This window comes from Typopeltis vanoorti, chromosome 10 (assembly GCF_054136105.1).
Source record: "Typopeltis vanoorti isolate ZY-2024b chromosome 10, IOZ_Tvanoo_1.0, whole genome shotgun sequence".
NCBI classification, from domain to species: Eukaryota; Metazoa; Arthropoda; class Arachnida; order Uropygi; family Thelyphonidae; genus Typopeltis; species Typopeltis vanoorti.
The window spans coordinates 38,652,661-38,677,253 of NC_143558.1; the positions used below are offsets into that span (position 1 = coordinate 38,652,661).

At 35.7% G+C, this 24,593-nt stretch overlaps 1 protein-coding gene across 1 annotated transcript in view; it reads left to right on the forward strand.

Annotated features, from left to right (window-relative positions):
* Positions 1 to 24,593, forward strand: part of LOC150102350 (tRNA wybutosine-synthesizing protein 4-like) — a 182,441-nt gene that overhangs the window by 42,549 nt on the left and 115,299 nt on the right. Inside the window, exons 5-7 of the mRNA XM_090399562.1 lie at positions 1,836 to 1,923; positions 7,477 to 7,563; positions 17,814 to 17,928. Of these exons, the coding sequence (XP_090255688.1) occupies positions 1,836 to 1,923; positions 7,477 to 7,563; positions 17,814 to 17,928 (290 nt within the window). The remainder of the gene's footprint in view (positions 1 to 1,835; positions 1,924 to 7,476; positions 7,564 to 17,813; positions 17,929 to 24,593) is intronic.

Sequence of the window (24,593 nt, forward strand, 5' to 3'; positions counted from 1 at the left end):
ATTCAGGCCAAATAGAGGCTGTCAGGATCAGATCTTCACTTTACGACAAATAGTCGAGAAAGCATGGGAATATAACAAAGATCTGTATTTAAGTTTTGTCGATTTGGAAAAGGCATATGACAAGGTGCCAAGAGAGAAGCTATTCAATACGCTGCAGTTATATGGTGTCAATGGGGCATTATATCAAGCAATACTTAGTCTTTATTTGAGTTGTGAGTCAGCAGTTAGAATTGAAGGAAGTACAGGAAGATGGTTTAATGTTAAATCTAGTGTGAGACAAGGATTCACATTATGAAGGAATGTGGTATTAAACCTGATATCAAAATTGGAGATGTTAATGTCAGCTCTTTGCTTTATGCGGATGATGTTATACTTCTAAATAAATCCGCTACAAGTCTGCAAGATTCTCTGACTAAATTGAATAGCTGTTGTAATAGATATGGTATGAAGGTCAGCAATAAAAAGACAAAGACAATGAAAATAGGCAGAATCATTGAAAATGTCAACTGTGTTGTGAATGGAGAACCTGTGGAACAAGTAAAACATTTCAGCTACTTAGGCACAATTTTTACTGAAGATGGTAAACTAAATATAGAAATAGACAACAGAATCAGCAAAGCTGGTATGGTGGGAAGTCAATTGAATAAATTCATATGGAATAAGAAAGAAATTAGTTGGAACACTAAATTAGCTGTATACAAGACTGTGTTCAAACCAATTTTAACTTATGGATCTGAGAGCTGGGTCAGAAGTAAAACACTTGACCAAAGACTAGAAACCGCAGATATGAGAGTCCTGAGAAAGATTAGAGGTGTGAACAGATGGCATCAATGGCAATATCATATTAAAAATGAGGATATTAGGAAAGAACTTGACATTGTCAGCATCCAGGAATGCGTTAGCAGAGCTAATCTCAGATGGTATGGTCACTTAAATAGAATGGGAGAGGAAAGATTAGCAAAACAAGTGTTCTCTGCCAGGTTGGCAGCAAAACGACCCAGAGGAAGACCAAGATATAGGTGGATTGATACGGTACAAAGTGCCTTAGACGATAGAAATATAAGATCTGATAATGTTGGAGTCTTGACAAGTAACAGACTGATTTGGAGGAAAATTGTAGATAGGAAGTTAGTAATGATGTAATTTTTTCATGTAGTACTGTCATATCCTGTACACCCCTTGAGGGTACATGGCAGGAATTTGATGATGATGATGATGATGATGATGATGATTCTTCATATTTATTGTGCTCTCTAGTAGTCTTGTTGCAGCTAAGTGTAACAAATTCCTGAACTTGTCAATATTGTAATATGTCTGTATATAAATATATATGTAACACAATAAAAAATAATAATTAAAAATATAAACAATGAAAGAAGAGAATCTGAGAGAATGAGGAAGAAGATGAGTTATGAGTTTGGCTTTATCAGGGATAAAGGACAATATACACTTTGTCCTTTTATGTGGGCAGTGAATTTTATGTTGCACATATTGGTTTAGCACAGGTGATTACTCAGTATATATGGTTTGCCTGCTGGGTTTCTCTCTGCATTGAGTTAATTCATCTCAGGCCCTATGGGGTTGATTTTTGTTCATAGACATAAAACTGACTTCAAACCCATTTAACAAATAACATTTAAATCCAGATATAAATATGAATTGGGTTAATTCATGGAGTTCATGTCACTGCCACCCTAGATAGACTGGAATCTCCTGATGGTAGGGCAGTAATAATAATATCAATTATGAAATGTTAGCTTATACAACAATTCACTAAAAGTCATATGAATTTGATTTTTATTGGTTCCATTCCTTTTTTTTTATTATGTAAATAGAGGCTATTATATCAGAGCCAAGGCCATGGATAACATCATCAGAAATTTCTGTAGAATAGTGTCATGCAGCCCTTATAGGAATAGTCAGGTAAGCATTGTATCATTATGAGTAAATTTTATTATTTGATGTCACTGATTTAATTACATGCATTTTGGTGTGTGTGTTATTGTAGTGGATTTTATTTACAAGATGAATTGAAATATATTGTGTAGTCTAGTGGAAGTGGTGCTTGCATCCACTGTGTAAGACCACCTGAAGATAGCCTTAAGTTCAAGTCTAGTTGCTGACTGGAGGACCTTTTTCTAAGTCTTTCTTCAACCAGTTCTTGAGTTAGTCAATCTCTGGCATGGACAAGCGGGTTTTTTCTTTCCAGAAACTCTGGTTTTTCATCCCATAAACCCAAGAAACCCACACTATTTCAGACAAGGAACATGTCCCATTAGGATTAAGTACCAAGAGATGGCAGCACTTGTTTTCCAGTCTCTTCATCGATCATCTCTTCATCTGATCCTGACACCCTCTTGGTTGTCATGATCAGATTTTCACTTTATGACAAACAGTTGAGAAATCATGGAAATATGACAAGGATCTGTACTTTTAGGTTTTGTAGATCTGGAAAAAGTATGTGACAAAGGTGCCCAGAGAAAAGCTTTTCATAACACTACAATTATATAGAATGAATGGAACATTATATAGAGCAATACATAATTTATATTTAAGTTTTCATTCAGCAGTTAGAATTCAAGGAAATACAGGGAGATGGCTCGATGTAAAAGCAGGAGGCAAGACAAGGATATATCTACAGGGTGTCTCAAAAAAATGTATACACACTTTGAATGATCATAAAGTTGGTATTTATTATAATACAGTTAACTTTCACATTGTAAAGTACACTACATAAATATACTTTTCATCCCTCAATGTCTGTATTCAAACTGATGACCGTTCTAGTCCAGACACCGCTGATAACGTGCAGCAATGGAATTGCAAACACTGAGAATCATTTCATCTTGTAGCTGGGCGCATTCTCTTTCGATTGCTGCTTTCAAGTCGTCGACTGTTGCCAGTTTTGAAGTGTAAATTTTATCCTTGATAAATCCCCATAAGAAGTCCATTGGCATGAGGTCTGGTGAACGTGGGGGGGGGGTATTCTACAGAACCTCTTCTTCCAATCCATCTGTTGGGTAGAGTCTCATCAAGATAGGCCCTCACATCTCGATGGTAGTGTGAGGGTGCCCCATCTTGTTGAAAATAAAAGTCCTCGTCCTCAAAGTCCTCTTGAATACGTGGCATGACAGCTTCATGCAGCAAGTTCGAGTAATTGGCACCAGTTACAGTACCGTCGAAAAAGAATGGTCCACTTAATCCGTGTGCTGATAAGCCACACCACACCATCACTCCTGGTAAATTTGCATTATGTTCCTCCATAACATGCGGATTCTCAGGTGCCCAGTAAGTGCAATTGTGCCGGTTAATTGACCCATTTAATTTAAATGTGGCCTCATCACTCCACACAATTTGTCTTGGAAATTGTGCATCTTCTTCCAATTTTTTCAAGTACCACTCACAAAACTGCATTCTCCTATCCAGATCACCTTCGTTGAGAGCATGTACTCTTCTTGGAATGTAACTTTTCCAATGACTGCACTTCAACATGCGATGGACACTTGATTTTGATACACCTATCTCACGAGATGCTTGTCGCACAGATTTTCTTGAACTGTGACGATACGTTTCAATCGATCTTTCTTCTGTTGCGGGCTTCATAGCTGTTCATGGTCTTCCTGAACGTTGCTTATGAACATTTTGAACAGTTCCATCTTCTTCAAATTTATCTCTAATTCAAGTGATAGTAAGTCTCATAGGTGGATCTCGTTGAAATTCTCTTCTAAAGTGTCTTTGCACTTCCACTACGTTTTCATACTTCCAGTACCGTTTTAGGATAAATTTTCTTTCCTCAAAGCTTAGTCTGGTTTTAGCCATTATTTCAAATCCATTAAACCTGCAAAATAACGAAAATTAAGTGAGTTATCAGCTGTGGAAGTGTGTATACATTTTTTTGAGACACCCTGTATATGGATCACATTATGAAAGAAAGTGGCATTAAACTCAATATTAGAATTGGAGATATCATATTTAGCTGTCTGCTTTATACAGATGACATACTGACTAAACATGACTAAATAAACACACATAAAACCACAGTGGTATTGAGGTATTATAAATTGAGGTATTTTTTATGAATTCGGGGACCAAAGCTTTTGATAAAAGTAACACTAACCTACATAAAAAATACCTGAATTTGTCAAAGCGATCTAAGAAAAATACTAACAAATTACCGTCCGAAAAATGGGTGGTTAACTTATCTAACCGTCCTCTAACAGAAGATGAATTAAATGATCTAGCAAGAGGTCATAAGTTTGCCATTCCACCAAAATGCTTTCCATATCTAGATTTTATACACAACATCGAAAGAAACATTGGTCACCTCTCCAGTATTAAAGCCAACAAACTTCGTTTTGAAATAGCAAAAATAATTTTTGATGGCAAACCTTCGGACTTAAATATTCCACCATCAGAATTGAAAGCTCTTACTGCTTTAAAACATAATAAAAACATAATTATCACCAGAGCCGACAAGGGAAATACCACTTGAACAAAAATCTGGTTCTTGATACTCAGTCATATGACCGGAAAATGAATTTACTACTCCGAGATCGAAATACTTATACAAAACTTGATTATGATCCCACCAAAAGAGAGGCTCAAGAAACTGAACAAGCTACTTGATGAAACAACTTCTTTAGATGAAGAAACTGTAAAAAAACTCAAGACATGCCATGCTAAACCTCCTAGAATATATGGTTTACCCAAACTTCACATGAACAACGTCCCACTCAGACCCGTCGTTGATTCTATTAGCAGCCCGACTTACAAGTAAGTTAGCAAAATTCTTATCTAACCTTCTCCGTCCCCACATTGGCCACTCAGCCTCATCAATTAAAAATTCCACAGAGTTTCACACTAAAATAAAAGACACTCAACTGTTGGAAACTGACATGCTAATTAGCTTCGACATTGTCTCCCTCTTCACTAATATCCACCATAAGGAAACAGTGGACCTGTTAACTCAAAAATTTCCGTCTGATATTGTTGAACTATTCAAATTTACAATTACTTCCAGTTACTTCACTTGGAAAGAAAAAATCTACAAGCAAGAGGAGGGAAAAGGTATGGGGTCCCCTTTATCACCTAACTTGGCAGACCTGTTTATAGAAGATCTTGAGGAAAAAATTTTCGCGTTTCAACCCAAACCAAAAATCTGGCTATGTTATGTCAATGATGTCTTTGCGGTCATTCAGAACAAGAGCTACATCTGTTTCTAGGTAAAATAAACCTTCTTCATCATCCCCACATCAAATTTATGTTAGAAAAAGAATCTCCACAGGGCATCTCTTTCCTGGACTTACACATCCAAAGAAAAGAAGACAGTTCCATCTCCACTTCTGTCTATCGAAAGACGACCTTTTCAGGTCGCTACATCCAGAACTCTTCTGCTCATCATTCTTCTCAAAAATTTCATCTCATCTCATCTCATCCGATTGGTAACGGGTTGAGTCCACTAAGAAGAAAGGTTCTCCACTTATCGCGATCTTTAGCCATCTCAATCATGACTCTATAGCTGAATATAGCTATAAATTGAATAACTCAAAAATTTGGCATCATCAAATCATTGGTCACCAGAGCACACAGATTTTGCTCCTCTGAGGAATCTCTAAAACAAGAATTGGAAATAATCAAAAACACAGCCATTCTAAATGGATACAATCCTAAAACTACTCAAAAAATCATCAGCCACTTCTCTACACATCAACCTAGACAAGAACAAGTCCATAGGATTCCCATACCTTATGTCAAAGGCATCTCAGTGTGACTTTCAAAAATTATGAAAAAATACAATCTTGCTGCGACCTACAAACCCATCAACTAGATCTACAACTTGTTACTTTCGCCTAAAGACAAACTCCCACCTCTGTTACCACCTGGTGTGTATGAGGTACCATGCTCCTGTAAACTGCCGTACTATGGGCAGACAGGCAGATCTGTTCTTAAACGCATCTCTGAACATCAAGTTCACATCCATCTCATCAAGCCGCAGAAATCCGGTCTCTCTCTCTCCCAACACGTAGTTGAAAACCCAACCCATAGGATCCACTGGGAAAAGACCAAACTTCTACACAGATCTTCATACAAACATGAACATTTATATAAAGAAAGTGCTGAAGCCCTGCTTCACAGACCCAATCTAAACCGCAATGATGCTCTTGCCATTCCTAAAGTATGGGAAATTGTCATACAAAATTGTGTAAAATAATTCAATTTTAATTTTAATTTAATCTAAATAATCTAATGTATTTATATTTATACACTGGAAAGCGCTGCTACATGCATTTAGATTCCATTGTATTCATGTGCCCTATCTGTATGTTATTCCTAGTATTGTTCTCAACTGTACTAATGATGTCCTAAGATACTTTGGTTGAAATATTTATGTATTAAAAAACCTATTACTGTGGTTTTACTTGTGTTTATTTAGTCATGAATTCTCCACAGGTTTCTTTATATAATCATGACTAAACATATCCACTGCAAGCCTACAGGATTCTCTAAATTGAATAACTATTGTAATAATTTTGGTATGAAAATCAGCAATAAAAAGACAAAGACAATAAAAATAGGCAGAAACATTAAAAACATCAAATGTATCCTAAATAGTGATCTGTAGAACTAAACATTTCTGCTATTTAGGTACAATTTTTAGTGAAGTTGGCAAATTAAATATGGAAATAGACAACAGAACATGCAAAGCTGTTATAGCGGGATTTCAGTTGAATAAATTTATATGGAATAAGAGAGAAATTAGCCAAAACACTAACCTTACAGTGTACTTGACAGTGTTCAAACCAGTTTTATGTTATGGATCTGAGAGTTAGGTTAGAAATAAATCACTTGATCAAAAAGTAGAGACTGCAGATATGAGAGTTCTGAGAAAAATTAGGTGCCTGTACATGGCATCAGGGTCAGAATCATTATTAAAAATTATCATTAGAAAGGAACTTGATAGGAGATTGTTTGCATTCAAGAATGTGTGAACAGGACTAATCTGAGGTGGTATGGTCACTTAAATAGGAGAGAAGAGGAAAGATTAGCAAAACAGGTGTTTGGTGGCAGGAAAAAGACCCAGAGGAAGACCAAGATCTAGGTGGTCAGAAATGCCTCAGAAGAAACAAATTGTTAGATATGACAATGTTGGAGTGCTGTCAAGTAATAGACGTAATTTGGAGGAAAAGTTTTGATAGGAGATTAATAATAATGTAATCTTAATCATGTGGCACTGTCATAGTAGCCTGAACATCCCTTGGGGGTACATATCTGGAAATTGATGATGATGATGTTTTTTTTTTAGGTGTTGACTCTAAGGTCATCAGCCTATTATTATTTCACCGCTGCTATACTATATAGACACTATTGTTTAAATTACTCTTACTCATATTTTATTTTATTATATATATATATATATATATATATATTGTTATGGATATACCATTTAAGTGTTTATATCGTTTTTACTTTTTTTAGATAATATCGCTTGGTGCAGGATTTGATTCAACATACTTTAGATTGAAGTCAGCAAAACTGTTTCCATCTGGGTTTCGTTACATTGAGGTTTATACATGATCAGTAAAATATTTCTTAGTTTATTTTATTTTTTTTTATTTTATCAGTGTCATTTATTATCAACATTTTTCATAGCATTAGATTTCGATTTTATTTGGCTCTGTAGTTTATTGATAATGTTTACCATATTGACTCTAGATTGAAATCGTGGATGAGGAATAAAGTTTTTAAAGTCCTTTTTTGGAAAAGTTATTGTCATCTGAAGTCTATAGGGGGCTACATTTTTATTAATAAAATACTGTGTATGCACACACGTGTACTTGTACTGGTAGTGGAACAAGAAATAATTCATAATTAGGTCCAGGTCTCTGTTTAAGGAATGATAAAATTGTATAGTTCATGTCAGTCCTTCAATATCATATCAGATTAGTTTAAAGTAAACAAATAAATAATTCTACTCTGCTAGTTAAAATTGTTTAGTTAAATCATATTTACCAAAATGAAATGCTTTCCTAGCATCACTGCATGTTAATGAGTACTGCTAATTTGCTTAAAGAACCAACAAAGAGCTTAATTTAAATCCTGAATATCTTGCAGTCATCAGAGTTGCAAGCAAAAGAATAGCATTCATAGTGCATTAATGATTGATGCCTGCATCTTTTGATTATAATAGTAAGTTTGAATGGAGAATTTTACGTCCTGTCCAAAGTTGCCACATATTTTTTTAAATTTTGTCCTGCCAGTAATGGCTGTGTACTGCAGTGTGGTACACAGCCATAATCGGCAGTACTAATTAAGAGCTGTATCATATGATTAACTGTTATTAACTCATTAATTTCATTATTATTGTTAGTAGTAATATACAGAAATAAACAAAACACACATTTCTGTTAAACTGATGTTAAACTTTAATAAACGTGTGTTTTGGAAGTTTTTGCTGGATTAATTATATATCAGACAAGAAATGTTCTTGTTTTTATTCATATTATATCTAAGGATAGAGCATACCCATGATTTTTACTTATGAAAATCTCACTACCAGACAGGTTGGAAACTTGTTTAACATTAGTACCGTGAATGGGCTAAGAAAATAATCCAGAAACCCACCTGCAAAGACCAATCATGGTAAGGTCAGCTCTCACTATATAGCACAAATGTCCTTAAAGACACTCTTTTGTTATAACATTCTGCCAGAAATTTCCAGCCAGAGTCCTATAGTTCCTGCGTTATTCAAAAGGAAGGTCACCATAACAAACTATTCCTGTGATCTCTATGAGTTTACTTAGTATTGATGATACTTTTTTTTTCAAGTCACTTCATCTCCATTAATTATAATTAACACGTTCGCTGCCAACTACGAGTATACTCGTAGTGGGTAAACCTGCTTCACAAGCCAGCTACGAGTATACTCGTAGGACGCTTACCGCCGGGAACGAGATTATTGTAGTGACCTTGAAGAAATGAAAATGCTTGGCTTGTGGGGCTAGCTTCAAAACTGTGTATTCTCATAGACCGTATATGCTCTGTACAAGCCAACTACGAGTATACTCGTAGGACGTTTACCTCCGGTAACGAGATTATCGTACTGACCTTGAAGAAGTAAAACTGCTCGGCGTAGGGGAACAGACCATGCCAAAGTAGCGTGGCAGCGAACGTGTTAAGCAATTTGATAATATTCTGACACTTGGCAGTGAAATTCATTTACAAACATCTGTGTTGCAGTGGGAGTTAAACTTGAGTGTGCTATTTGGAAACTAGAGATTCTATTCACTCACGTAACTAGGTTGGCAACTTCCTTACTCTGGTTAATTTGTCTATTATAATTTACTGAAAATCCAATGAAATTGTTTTATATAATTTGAATAGACTTTTTAGCTTGGAGATAAATGAGTGGGATTGTAGTTTTAATATTAATAAGTGGTGTTGCATTTTGGAGTGCAGAGATATAAGGCTGTATACTATATTGATGGCACTGTGCAGCAGAAAAATGGATGAAATTGGAGATCTGCAGAGGATAATTGATAGTAGACTGAAGTTTTGGAGGGCACATTGCTAGTATTGAAAGACTGTATATCGTATTGCTGCTATGATAAGGTGTATACTGTTATAAGAAGATGGTTGTGGTCAGACCACACTTGAACTATTGTTGAACTGTTGTGCTCAGAGTGTTCCACATTCTGATGTGGAAATGTTGAAGAGGATCCAGAGACAAGTAACTAAGACAACATTAGGACTAGAATGTTGGCTATGAAGAAAGGTTAAAGGAATTTAAATTACAGAGTTTAATGGAGTACAGGAAAAGAGGTGATATGACAGAGATGTTTAAATTAGTGAGGGAACTTTATTGGATTAATACAGAAGGGATTATAAAAAGAGTAAAATATGAGAGGAGAAGAACTAGAGGCAATCCCTGGGGGTTGTGTAAGAATGTGAAGAAGTGTGTGAGGAGTAGATTTTTCACATGGAGAATTATGAGTGAATGGAATCATTTCCAGAACATGTTACGAATGAAGGGAGTGGTGTTAAGGATTTTAAGGTTCTATATGATAAATATGTTGTCAGTTGAATAAACCTCCCATGACAAGGAGAGTGTGATGATGATGATAATAATGTGGTTTAGGATTTTTTTTTTTTTCCTTGTACACTACCAAGTGATCTCTGATGGAAGAGATCATCTGACAGTGTAAAAAAAAAAAAAAAAAAAAAAAAAAGCAGAGGATTTATTCTGAAGATTTACCTGTTAATGACAAAAACTCCAATAAGAGTAAAATATATCTTAGCAATCTCTTTCTCTCTACACTAATATAATGTAAGGCATTATATATTTTCTTGGTTGGGAGGGGAGTTTAAATTTAGAGAGTTAAATTATAATGAATACTTAGAACAATTCAAAGTCACCTGCTTTCATCTCTCTCTCTCTCTCTCTCTCACACACACACATACACATCATGAATTTACTGCAAATTAAAATGTAAAAGCAAAGGTATAATTATTTGTTTGGCATAATAGCCTGTTTCATTGATATAACACTGGCATCTTCAGAGAGCATAAATATTGATTATGCATGGAAAACATATACCAAAACAAAAATGACACTTAAGAAATTACTGGATTATATATGCACTAGGAAGAAAAATGATTTCATTCAACGTTTTCTGGCTTCTCTTGACTCTTAAAAGTTTCTTGCTTGCTTTTATTTACATTGTTGAAAAATTCTATACCTTTCTCCACTGGATTCTGTAGTCTCTGGAAATGGCATGATCAGATAATGAATTTATGTTAGTGAAGAATATAATATATAATGTATTCTAATGTAGATGCATCATTTTATTCTTGAATCATAATTTCAGCAGATTCCCCTGTTTAAATAATAAGAGGCAGCATAAGAACATAGAACTTGCAGAACTTCTAGAAATGAAAAAGATCAGAGCTTGTTTATGGGAGTTAAGAACAGATGAAACTGATCTTATATGCAGCATCAGTCTAGTATCTGTGTAATAATCTTTCTGTTCAATCAGAAGTATCTTTTAACTGTGGAGTGCTAATATGTATCTTCAGTTCTGCAGTAGACATTATGATGGCCTGAATGAGATAAAAGCCGCATGCTTGCTGATGGATGAAACCTCTTTCAAAAGCACGCATGCGTGTGTGCACACGCACACACATAGGTGTGCGCATTATATTTAAGTTATATTTTTTCTTGGGTTCTTACAGTAGGTCAGGTGGAAGATCTGAAATTAGAATTAAAAATATGATAATTATATCAATTTTCTTCAACATGGCTGATTCTCTTCACTTTCTGAATCCTGCTATTTGTTTAAACCGTCGAATTCATTGTAGGAAGGCAAGAGTTTTTCATACATGTTAATATAAGCAAGCAAGAAAACAGAAGTTATAAAAATTTCTTAACTTATTGAAAAAAATGACTGTTTGTAATTATCTGAAGTTTAGGGATATCTTTTTAAGTAGAATGCCAAACTAATGCATAACTTGCCACAATAGCAAGTCCAGATCCGATTCCTGTATATCATAAATTGTATATAATCCTGTACTTGTTTGGTACCATTTATTTAACTATATTTCTAGGATCCTAGAAAGATTATCATTCTATGATTTTTTTTTTTTTTTCTAGTTTATAGATGTCAGACCCTTTTCTTGATTTGTATTTTAATCCCAATAAATCACTAATATGCCAAGGATAAATTGTTCTTTGAAAAATAACTCTTTCTCACACACACACACACACACACACACACACACACACACACACACACACACACACACACACACACACACACACACACACACACACACACACACACACACACACACATTCTTTCTGTATTGTGATTTCACATAATTTGAAAAGGTGATTCAAACTGTAGAATCCTGTGAACATAATTTTTTTTATTTATGAGGTGCTACCCAAATGTTCAGGGAATTTGACCATAAAAAAAAAAAAAGATTGCTTACCACAACTTCTAGTTTTCACACTCTCCTTCGAAGTTACACCCTTACCCCCACTTCCTTGGGAACGTATACTGCAATCTCAGCAGTTTTTCCATTCATCTCTTCAGTCATGTTAAAATGATGCCCTTTCAGCCAGAATTTAATCTTGAACAGAAAAAGGTCACATGGGGGAGGGGGGGAGGTCTGGCAAATAAGAGGGGTGGGTGGGAAATCACTCATGTTTTTGGAAACTAGGAACTTGGAAGCACTTTCATGCTGGAGAACTCAGTTGTTCTTCCACTTGTCTGGACATTTGTACTAAATGCTCTTCCTCAGCCACTTCAAAACCTCACAGTAAAATTTGCATTAACAGTTTGACAAGGGGGGGGGGATTTCCTTGTGGACAATGCTTTGGATGTTAAAAAAAAGAAAAAGGAAAAAAAGATCAACATTGACTTGACATTGCTGTGAATTTGACACATTTTTTTCAGCTGTGGTGAATTTGGCAACTCTCATGACTGCTGTTGCTTTGTCTCAGCTCTGCAGCATATTTATGCCCATTTTCCATGGTCCGATTTCTGTTTCTGCTCTCTTCATAGCCACATATCTGTGAACAATGGATTAGATGCCTTAAGTCAGAAACTCCAGTTTCTGACTCAGCTTATACTACTGCTTGAAACAAGTGTAAGAAAGTTATCGACATATCCAAAGCAGTCTTTGAAAGGATTTGAAGGCTGTTAGGCCTAGCTTTTGCTCTTCTTTGTTTGTATCTCTGTCTGACATCCTGATGGTACTATGGTAATGTCACCTACAGATAAGATTAGTATTAGTCTTTTCCTCCAACTCTTGTACAGAGAACCAAGGCAAATCACCCCCTTTAAATACCACAAACTGCTCTAACATGCCTCTGATCTTTCACTGTATCAGAAAAATCTTAATTAATTTTGATATTAATAAGTCTCCTGGTACAGATAGTATCCTCCAATGGTGCTCAAAACTTGTGCTTTAGGATCAACCCATCAGTTAATTAGTGATCACCTGTATGGATTTTTGCTCTACATCAGACCTCCTGGCTTACCTTACCCACCTTTGGACACGGGCCATGGAAAGATTGAAGAGCCTCGTGGTCTCAAGAAAGGACTCTGGCCCTTTCTTGAATTCATGGTGGATGGCTCCATGTGCTCTGATTTCTGTATGAGTGCTGGAATCATTAACTTCTATATAACTTCAAATTCTATTTGTGATCTTTTAAAACTGAAGTTTTAAAATTTTCCATAGCAAAACTCTTAAACACTGATCTCCTTGCCATTATCAAGTGGAGTGAAGATAACTTAGCATCAAGTTTTATTATCAAAATGCAGTTTTGTCTTATTACCCAGAAGAAAGATCCTGTTTCTTACAGTTGATAATATTCTGATTTCCATTCAAGATCAGGTTTACATTCTTGAGCTGATTTTCACATCCAGCTTATTCCGGCATAAACATGTCAGATCCATAGCCCTTCTCAGTTGCTAGAAAACTTATTATTATTTTATTTATTTTTCTTTTTTTCATTCAGAATGCTATTTCTCTCTCCTGCTCACTCCTAATATTTTATAAATCTCAAATTTGTCTGACCTTAGGATTTGTTCTCACATTTATGTGGTGAAGATATTATTGTACGGCACCTCCATGGAGTCGAAGATAGAGCTGTGTTCACTGAGAACTCTAAAAAGATGTTTCAATTTTAAAATTGTATGTGTGGCAATATTGATCAGTTTTTTAAATACTGTTGTATGATAGTTGTGATCAGTAGTTGGTGTTCAGTTTAGTTAATGTTCTGTATTAATTAAATTTCTTTGTGTTTCTTGTGTGTAGCTTTGAGCATGAGCAAAATGGCAGTGAGAAGTAGATCAGCTCGAAAGATGAATGCAAGTGACATAGATTTTTCAAAAATTGTGAGGTGCTCTGAATTCAATATGCATTCTTGGGGAGAGATTGATGATATTTATGTGTATAAGATTAATAGGAGAAATGAGAGAGTTTGGGTATGCAAGAGGTGTAGCATGCTTATGAATTATGAGATGTCATTGAATCTGAGCAGTAGTGGTCAAAGGATCATGGATGTAGCTATGGGAAGTAAGCAGAGTGGACAGTATAGTTGAGTGCATGAAATACAATGCGGCTGATGATATCTGTAAGAGAATGGCTGTAATTATTGGTAAGATAGTGGTATAACTGGCAGCAGCAAGTTAGTGAAGAACACTTTATGAACACTTTGATGTGCAAGGTAGTGAAAATGCAATTGATATAATTTGGCAGTGAGAAAGTAATTGAAGAGATGAAAGCAGAATTGGTAATGATGAGGCAAGAGATTAAATATGAGGAATAAAATGAGAAGAATTACAAATTTGCATGGAAATGTGAGAAAGAAGGACAAAAGATGACCTTTTTTGAAAGGGATTTCAAATGACTTGAAAGTAGCCCTGTCTGGGGTTTTGAAGATTAGAGGTGTAGTGAAAAGGTGCACAAAGTTTGTTTTCCAGGAGGTAGAATGAGTGAAGCATTGGATAAGATGAGTAAGCAAACAAAAAAGTTGGTAGTGGTATTTAGTGCAAATTATTTGGTTGGTAATAACAAGGAGAATGTAAGAATGGATGTCAGGAAGCTGTTAAGAAGAGGAAAAGGTAACAGTTTGGTAAGGATAAGGTAGTCAGCGTGTTAACCAGGTATGCTAATGATGAGTTGAGAAGACAAGTGAAGATTATGCTATAACAGAGTTGTGTGAGGAAAAAGGAGTTCATTTTGTGAATAGGATGAATCTCAGGGATTGATTGATCTGTATAAAAGCAATGGGCTATATTTAAATCGATTTGGCTTGAGTCATAACTGGTAATTAATTTACGGAATTAACAACGCATATAAAGTATATTAATTAAAGATAACTTTAATGAATCACTTCTATATTTCGGCAATGTCACATTGCCATCTTCAGGAACATAAAGATATGGTATGTGCACTAAGGAACTAACAAAGCAAATGAGGAAGAAAGTAAGAAACTAATTCTGTTCCTAAAGTCCTAATGGTGCCCTCTTGCAGGCTAATTTGGTAGTCTTGGCAGTTGGGCTGAAGTTCTCATAATGAAAGTCTCCCAAATTTGGGGCAGTTTCATGCACCCAAATTTGTTGAGGTTAGGAATGTTTTTTAGAGCTGCTTGAGTCAGCTGGAAAAACTGTTGCTGCAAGAGAAAATAATGGCTGAAGTGAATGGAAGACCTGAGGGAGCAAGAGGTGTTGTGGAAGAGCAGGAGAGTTTGCAAATGGAATGGTGAGTGTCATAAGTGAAGAGAATGCGAGAGAGAGAAGGATGTGTGAGTGTACAAGGAAATGGGGGGGATGTCAGGGTGGACAGGGAGACACTGCATGAGAAATGTAGATAATGGTTTTAGGAGTAGATGTGTGAGTGTACAAGAAAATATTGAGATTATCAAGGATGTGGGGGACAATGCTTAGGTCTGGGGGAGAGGTGTAATATTATTGATGATAGAGAGGAATATCCAGTAAGGAGTATGGGGGAATCATATCTAAGAAGTGGAGTCATTGGGACTTGTTATATAAACAGAAATGAGTTAGTATGTATGTTTACAAATGCTAGAAGTATATGAAATAAGGGAAATGATATTGTAGCATTGATAGAATTCATTCACCCAGAAATTGTTGGAATAAGTGAGATGTGGTTGGACGAGGATAACATTCTGACGGCAGTAGAGATGGAGTGATATGTAGTTTTTTGTGAAGACAGACAGGACAGAAAGGGAGGAGGAGTGCTGTTGTGTCACTATTTGCTCCTTGTATCTCCAACCTAGATGGGCACACAAGGAGCAAATAGTAACAGTAGTCTTTAAGCAGTATGATGTCAGGTGGAAGTGAACAGGATGACATGTTTAGTAGGGTGTTGTTATAGACCTAGTAACATGGAAGGCAGTAAGAAGGAAATGTATAGGTATATTGGTCTGGCTAATAAGAAAAGGATGTCTATTATGTGTGATTTCAATTATCGTAATGTAGACTGGAATGAAGAGACAGCATCTGGGGGCAAAGAGAATGCATATCTCGAGTTTTGAGGGACAACTATCTTAGGCAGTACATAACAGAGGGTGCACTAGGATTTGAGGGTCTTGGATTTCATCTTCTCATCAGAGGATATTATTGTAAATGAACTGTCAAATCTTCCTCCAGTTAACAAAAGTGTTCTGCTTTTGTTTTATTGGCTAATAAGACAGACACTTCAGCATAATGAAACTTATCAGAAATTATTTTAAGTTTAAGCTGAATCGGAATACTTATCAAGTCATGCAATCCCTGCCATCAAAAAATGAACACAAAAAATAAATGAACAAATCATAGATTAAATTCACCATACTGAAAACTAGCAAAGTAAACTTTTGAAAGACTTTTTTATGTTATTTTTGCTGAATTTGTACTTTTGCATTTTGCTGAATAGAAAATATAATTTTATGTTATTTCTTACATTTTTATTTGCTTAAAGTAAAAAAAAAAAATTGTGTTTTTAAAAAGAAAGTCTTTCAAAATTTTACTTTGCTGGCTTTCAGTATGGTGAATTTAATCTGATTTGATCATCCTATTATTTTTTATAATAAGAGTGTTAGAAATTGGTCTCTCTCCCAATCTCAAATCTTTTGTAGAACCAACAATGGCTGCTCCACTGAATTTTCTAGTACCATTTCTTTGCTGTTTTCTATTCATGTAAGAACACAAGTAACAGTACAATCAGCCACTAGTCAATATGGGTTGTTGTCTCCACTAGTTGGAAACAACAACCCAGTAGTTGTCTCCATACATAGTCTAAACTTATTGGACCAATCTCTCTTCTCCCTTCATTCCATTACTCCTGTTCTTTGGAACAGTCTTCGTTTTACCCAATGAATACAACTCCACTTTTTAAGAAAAACCTTGTTGATGGATTCCTTCTTTCACCTTAACCACTTGTAGTCTGTTGTGACTTTTTGTATATGGGAGGGGGTCAGAAATATATATAACTGCTTCAACTCATTTTTGTAATCACAGAGATGGCTTTTTGCAGTTTGCAGTTAAGAGTGCTTTGGAAAAAAACAAGAGAATAAGACCTGTCTAGTAATGAAATATTGTGTTAGACTGACATGATATTTGATACACTGCTGGAAGAAATTACCAGAAATACAATGATGATAAAATAAAACTGCTAATGACTGTTGATTTGAATGCAATTATATGATACATGCTCTGTTTAATTATATGTTATATATACATATCTTCTGGGAGCTTGTGTAGCTCAGTAGAAGTGGTATTTGCACTCTATGGCACTTGACCGCATGAAGAAAGACTTGGGTTCAAATCTAGTCGCTGACTAGATAAACATTTTCTAGTTATCTCAGGAGTAACTCAGGAATCTCGACCAGTTCCTGAGTTAGTCGATCTCTGGCATGGGCAAGCAGGTTTTTTCTTCCGGAAACTCACGTTTTTCGTCCTGTAAACTCAAGAAAATCGGCCATCGAATCCACACTATGTTAGCCCTATGTTAGACATTAAAAATATTGTGTTAGGGACCACGAGATGGCTGCACTTGTTGAGCCGTCTCTTCATTGCTGGCTGCTTAAAATTAGTGATACGCTTGGGCCAGTTAGCTCTGATTGGCTACCAGTGGAGATTGAACTGCCCACTCAGTCTCCAAAAGTTAGATAGGGCTAAAACAGCCTCGCCTATTCCCTATATGGGAATAATAGGTGATTTTTTTTTATTATATATATATATATATCTTCATTAGGTAATGTGTATTTCATTTATTGTTATGAGATATTTTCTTCTGTTTAGGTTGATTTTGGCCAAGTTTTGAAGCGGAAGATGGCTATAATTAAAAAAAATATAGAACTAGAAAATATGATAGGTGTGAATATGCAATCATTTACAGAGAAGAATTTTGACATAGGTATTTTGTGTACTCTTTTTTTTTGGTAGAATTTTCTTGCAAAATAATCGATTTTAATTCCAGGTATTTTAATATTTTTATGAGTACTAAATTTTTTCAGTTTTTGAATATATGTGTATATATATTTTAATTCTCATGTTCGAATTTTATCTGGCCAAGTAAACCTGACTTTTCTTAAACCATTTTTTATCATAATAGTGTTAAAAGTTAGTCTCCTATCTCCATAATCTAATCTGTCTACAGCCACACCTATCTATGCTTTGTCTGTTTTGCATGTGGGAGATGAGAGAAATTATGGAAATGGTAGGTTTTATGAGGTATTTTCAATTAAAGGGGAGGTGACATGGCTACTTCATCATTAATTGAAATGCTCTTATCATTGTTTCTTGAATATTAGATTTGACTGCAGTCCCAGTTAAAGGATGCATATCATCCTGACTGCATTCTCTTAATAGGTGAAGATCAAAATGTTAGGTAGTTATTTTGGTTTATATTAAATTGAAATTATCAGTCTAACCCAGTAGTTGTCTCCATAATGTATTATAATGAAGGCAGGATTTTTTTTTTTTATCTTACATAATGTTCAAACTTGGCCAAGGAAATCTGCATTACAGGTAAAATCAGTTCCCCCCCCCACACACACACAGTGAGAGAAAGTGATAGAGAACTTTTACACTTTTTATATAGATGAATTAGCATTTTTTTCCATTTTAGCGAGGTTGCAAATACTGTTTTAGAGTTTTAACTAGCTAGAAATAACAATGGACATTTGGTACATAAATGAACTTTTATTTGGTTTTCTCTTATAGCAGGTGCATGCATTTATTATTTATCTGTTTATTATGTGTGGGTATAATTGCATTATTTAAAGTTTTCACCCTTAGAAAGCTTTATTTTGGTTATATTAGCTGGGTAAGAAAGTGTGTGTGTGAGAGAGAGAGAGAATTTTTTTCACGATGTTGTAGAATAATAGAGCTAATGTTTGAACTGTGTAATAAGTATTTTTCATTTATGTGTTTATTTTTTTGCTTGTTCATTACTAGTATGTATAATATTAACCTTCTGAAGGTATCTATACAAAAACCTTGTTGATACAAATTTATCTCTATAGTGTAGAAATATTGTCATATATGAAATTAGTTGATTTTATTAACATAATGATCTTGTGATCAAAAACTAAATATGTTCTAACTGCTGACTGACAACTTCTGTATAATGTTCCGTTCACCCCATATAATTGTAGTGTTTTGAAAAGTTTTTTTCTTGGTGCCTTGTCATATGCCTCTTGAAAGAAAGAACATTCAATTTAGTCAGAGAATCCTGGTGACTTTCATGTGTTTCATGAAAGAGATGTGTTGAGGAGTACAACATCATCTGCATAAAGCAAAGAGCTAAGTTGGACATCTCCAATTCTAATACCACTTTCTTTCATAATGTGATTCATATAGATGATGAATAAGAGTGGAGATAATGTGCATCCTTGTCTTACCCCTGATTTTATACCAAACTATCTTCTTGTATTTCCTTCAATTCTAACTGCTGACTGACACTTAAATATAGACTATGTGTTGCTCTGTATAATGTTCCATTCAACCCTTTTAATTGTAGTGTTTTGAAAAGCTTTTTTCTGGGTGCCTTGTCATGTGCCTTTTCCATATCTACAAAACTTAAATACAGATCCTTGTTATATTCCCACGATTTCTCAACTATTTGTCTTAAAATGAAAATCTAATATATTGACAATCTCTATTTGGTCTGAACCCCCACTTGTTCTTCTCTAAGTTTTCTGCCACAATCTTTCTCAATCTCTTTTCAAGTATACTTACATAAATGTTACCTGGAGCACTTAGTAGAGAAATTACTCTGTAATTCTCACATTCAGTTTTATTCCCTTTTTTTATAGTTGGGTACTATGAGAGCCCAACTTCAATCATTGGGAATTTGACCTTCTTACCTGGTCCTCTGAATTTGCAGAATTAGGAAACTTTTATACCTCCATACAATGAACACTTAAGCATTTCTTGTTGAATATCATCTACTCCAGCCGCCTTTTATGTTTCTGACAGCTTTTCTATCTCATTTCTATTTCTATCTTTTCTATTTGTCTGTGCAGTTAACCTAGTGGCTGTGCTCTTCGCAACCATATGCCTGGGGAAGGAGTGTCCTAGGTTCGATTCCCTTCAGTGATGTGAGGAGCTGAAGGATCTTCCTCAGCCATAGCCAAGTTAGCTGGTCTTGGGCATGGACAATAGGGTTTTTTCCCCAGTCTATCCAGGGGGGTTTTTCATCCCGCAAAGCAGGCAAACCAGCCTTGAGAACTCAACACTACAGGACATAGATACACCGGGACGTAGAGCTGACCACCTTATCCTGTGAACGGTTTGAGGTGTCTGATGATCATTGAACCCTCGACACCGCAAGGTAAAAGAGGGTAAAAGGAAGATGAGATCTTTTCTATCTCAAGTATTGATATGTACTCCTCTTTTCATTCCTCTTGAAAATTTTATAGTATAGTTCTATCACTGCTTAGTTCGTTTAGCAGTCTTTCAATGTAATTATGTGGACTCGATCATCAGAAATGTGATGACTAATAAAGTACACAAAACATGCTTTCCTGATGGAATAATGAAGATGAAGTAAATAACTAATGCGTTATAGAAAAGGAAAGACCGGGCATCAAAATTAATGGTAGGCCACAAATGACTTAGTTGAGGTAAAAAAAGAATGTTGATAGAGAATTCAAGAAGTTATTAAAGAATAATAGTGTTGTTAGAAAAGTCATAGGCCTGTTGCCCAGATATGACAATAGTGAATTCAGAAGATAATGAATAGTAAGATGACTGAGCTGGGTCAGGCAAAGGGGGGGGCATCAATTTGTAAATCTGTGGAGTGAATTTAAAGGGAAGTTGGAAAGGTATAAAGCTGATGGATTACATTTGAATGGGTTTGGTGTTGGGCATTTAGAAAGGCTATTGTTTTTTGAGAAGGCACAGAGTCAGGGAGTTAATGTAACAAATGATCAGAGTCTTCTTGTGAAGCAGGATAGCATAACTAAATGGATTGTATGTGGTTGCAGCAGCAGAAGGTGATGGAATGCATAAAGGTGAGGATGAGACAAGTATGAATGGAAATCAGAGTCAGGATCAGGGAAAAATGGGAGTGGTCAGACCAAAGAGAGAGAGGTGTATATCAACTACAGTAGAATAAAGAATGTTGATGCTGGTAGAATGGCCTCAAAGACACAGGGATTGTTATGTTTGTTTGTTTGCAAATGCAAGGAGTATTTGAAATGAGAGCTGAGTTTGTTGCATTTATTGAGTCAGTATGCCCAAAGATAATTTGAATAAGTCAAACTTGGTTGTCTGAGGAGGATGTTATGTTGGAGATAGAAATGGAAGAATATATAATTTTCCAGGAGGATAGACATGTGAAAAGATTAGGGGAGTGCTGCTAATGATTGCAGAGGAATTGTGTCCACAAAGTGTGGAAGTTGATAGCGCATGCACAGATTTTGAATCTGTGTGGTATGAAATTGAAATTAACAGGCTAGTATATCTGATAGGATGCTGTTATAGTCCAGGGAATGCAGAGAATACTGATTATGAAATGTTTAGGAAAATTGATTGGGCATGTAAAAAGAAGGTGATCCTGATGGAAGACTTTAATTACAGGAATATGGAATGGAAGGAGGAGATAGTCTGTGGGAACAAGGAGAGTGAGTTTGTTGAATTTCTGAGAGATAAATATCTTAAGCAGCATGTGACTGAAGCAACTAGAGGTTTTAATGTTTGGATTTGATGATAACTTCACAAGATTTAGTTGCTAATGAAGTGTTGACACTGCTGCTGGTTGGTGAAAGTGATCATGAGGTACTTGTTCGAGAAGTGGTGAAACATGAAAAGGTGACTGCCAAAAATGAATATACACCCTCTGTCCAAAAAAGAAACTGAACTTTTCGAAAATAGAAGAAACTAGTGGCACGCCACCTGTTGTAGATTCTTGTTGTCGAATGCGGCAACCTTCATTAGTGCTGTGTCAGCTGTTTATGACATTTGTTTCATTAGAAGCCGAGTTATAGTGATGTTGAAGAGTGATAGTGAAGAGTGATGGTGTGTTTTGACGGACAGTCAGAAAATGAGTTTCAAACTGAGAGCTGTGATTGACTTTTGTGTTAAACTTGGTAAAAGTTTTACCGAAACACATTAAATGCTTCAAAAAGCATACGGTGATGAATACTTATCCTGTACTGAAGTTTACAAGTGGTTGTGAGAGACGCTTGAGGATGATGAAAAGCCAGGCCATCCAAAAACTGGACTGAGTGAAGTTAATATCCAAAAAGGTTGTGATTTCATCAAAGAAAACCTGAAATCGTCTGTGAGATTGATTGAAGATGAATTAGGGATTCCAAAATCAGCTGTGCACAACATTTTGACCGAAAGTTTGGGCCTTCATAAATCGAATTCGCAATTTGTTCCCCACAAGTTGACTGACGACCAAAAAATGTATCGAATTGAACACTCAAGGACCTCATTAAAATCACCGTAAGGATTCAAACTTCCTTGAAATGATTGTTACTGGTGATGAAACATGATTTTGAGTACGAGCCCGAAACAAAGTGCCAGAGTGCTGAGCGGAGACCACCAGAAGAGGAGCATCTGGAAAAAAAAAAAAGTTGCTTGGAGAAGTAAAAAGTAAAGGCAGTGCTGATTTGTTTCTACGATTCCAAGGGCATGATCCACAAAGAATTCATTCCGCCTGGCCAAATGGCCAATGGTGAGTTTTGAAGCGATTGATAGCGAGAATTCGTCGCATACGGCATGAATATCGTGATGCAGGCAGCTGGTCGCTTTTGCACGATAATACACCATCTCATTATTGGAATATTGTGAGACAGTTTTTGAGCAAAAACCAAGTTTGTGTGTTGGATCACTCACCATATTCACCTGATTTAGCACTCTGTGACTTCTTTCTCTTTCCCCGACTTCATTTGTCAATGAAAGGAAAGTGATACAACACCATTGAAAATGTTCAAGCGGCAGTAACCACGACCACGACCCTCAACAGTATCCCAAAAACTGATATAAAAAAAAATCATGTAATGAATTAATTGACTGTGCCAAACATTGTATCAAAGCTGAGGGAGAGTATATTGATTAAAATAAATTATTTGAATAATTATAATTGGCCTGTGTTTTATTTTCTATCAAAAGTTTAGTTTCTTTTTGGACAGAGGATGTATGGAAGTATAAACTGGGTGATTATAGGAAGCTCTGTAGTCAGTTAGCATCAGTATGTTGGGTAGATGAGCTGAGCAGAAAGGATGTTGACAATGCATGGAAATTTGCAAGGCAATAGTAATGTATAGCTGCATACGAAGGGTTAAACAAGTAAATAGAATAGGAGTGAAATGGATGAACAGTGAAATCAAGCAAGCTGCACTGGAAATGAAAATGTTATGGAGGAGGTACAAGACAGTTCATAGTGATCAGATCCATGAAGAGTATAAAGTGCAGGCTAGAAAGGTGACGAGCATGATAAAGAAATAAAAGGTGCAGAATGAGAGGAGATTGGCTGCTCAGACCAATTCCCTTGAGTAGAAAAAATTCCCTGCTCAAGGGAATTTTTCCACTACATGGCAAGGTGACACTGGTGGATAGTTATGGTAACAGAATAACAGCTGCAAAGGATATAGTGGAGTTATGAATGAGCACTTTATCAGCATATATCTTGGAGATATATGCTGTGTAATATGTGGGAACCTATCATTATGTATTCTTAGGGAATGTGCACCACAGTTGGCTATGTCCTTGACCTGGTTATTTAATGAAAGTCTTACAGTGGATAGGGTTCCTAAGGAGTGGAAAGAAGGCAGAATAGTACCTCTCCACAAGCATGATTCTAGGACAGAAGTTTCCAATTATAGACTAATCTGTATAACTGCAGTTGTGGTCAAGGTGTTAGAGAGATTGGTTAGGAATAGAATACAGGATTGAGTTGATGAACATTGAATTCTTTATTATGGTCAGCATGGTTTTGTAAAGGGTAGGTCCTGTTTTAGCAGTTTTACTTTTATGAGTGTGTTAGATAAGGCACAATCATATACAGTGATATTCTTGGACTTTGCAAAAGCATTTGATAGATTACCTCATGATAAGTTGGTGTACAAGCTGCAAAGGATGAGAATAGATAGTATATTGGTTAGATGGATAGGAGATTGCTATTGCTTCTCTGAATGATACCAGTGTCTCAAAAAAGGAGGGTAACCAGTAGCGTGCCCCAGGGTTCTGTTGCTGTTTAACTTGTTTTTAAGCACTATATCATCTGGACTGACTGAGGATCTTCAGTCGTTTGCTGATTATTCAGCGTTGGGGAGAATTATAAGTAGCACTACTGATGTTAATTCCCCATAAGGAAGATTTGAATAGATTTTTTACTTTTAGTTTTAATTAGTTTAATATTAATAGTTTTAATTTTAATATTAAGTTTAGTTTTAATATTAATAAGTGCAAGGTATTGCATTTTGGAGTGCAGAAATATAAGACTATGTACTATATTGACAATGCTATACTGCAGGAAGTGGGTGAGATTCAAGATTTGCGAGTGATGGTTGACAGTAAACTGAAGTATAGAGGGCATATTATAGTGTTGCAAAGGCTGCACATCGT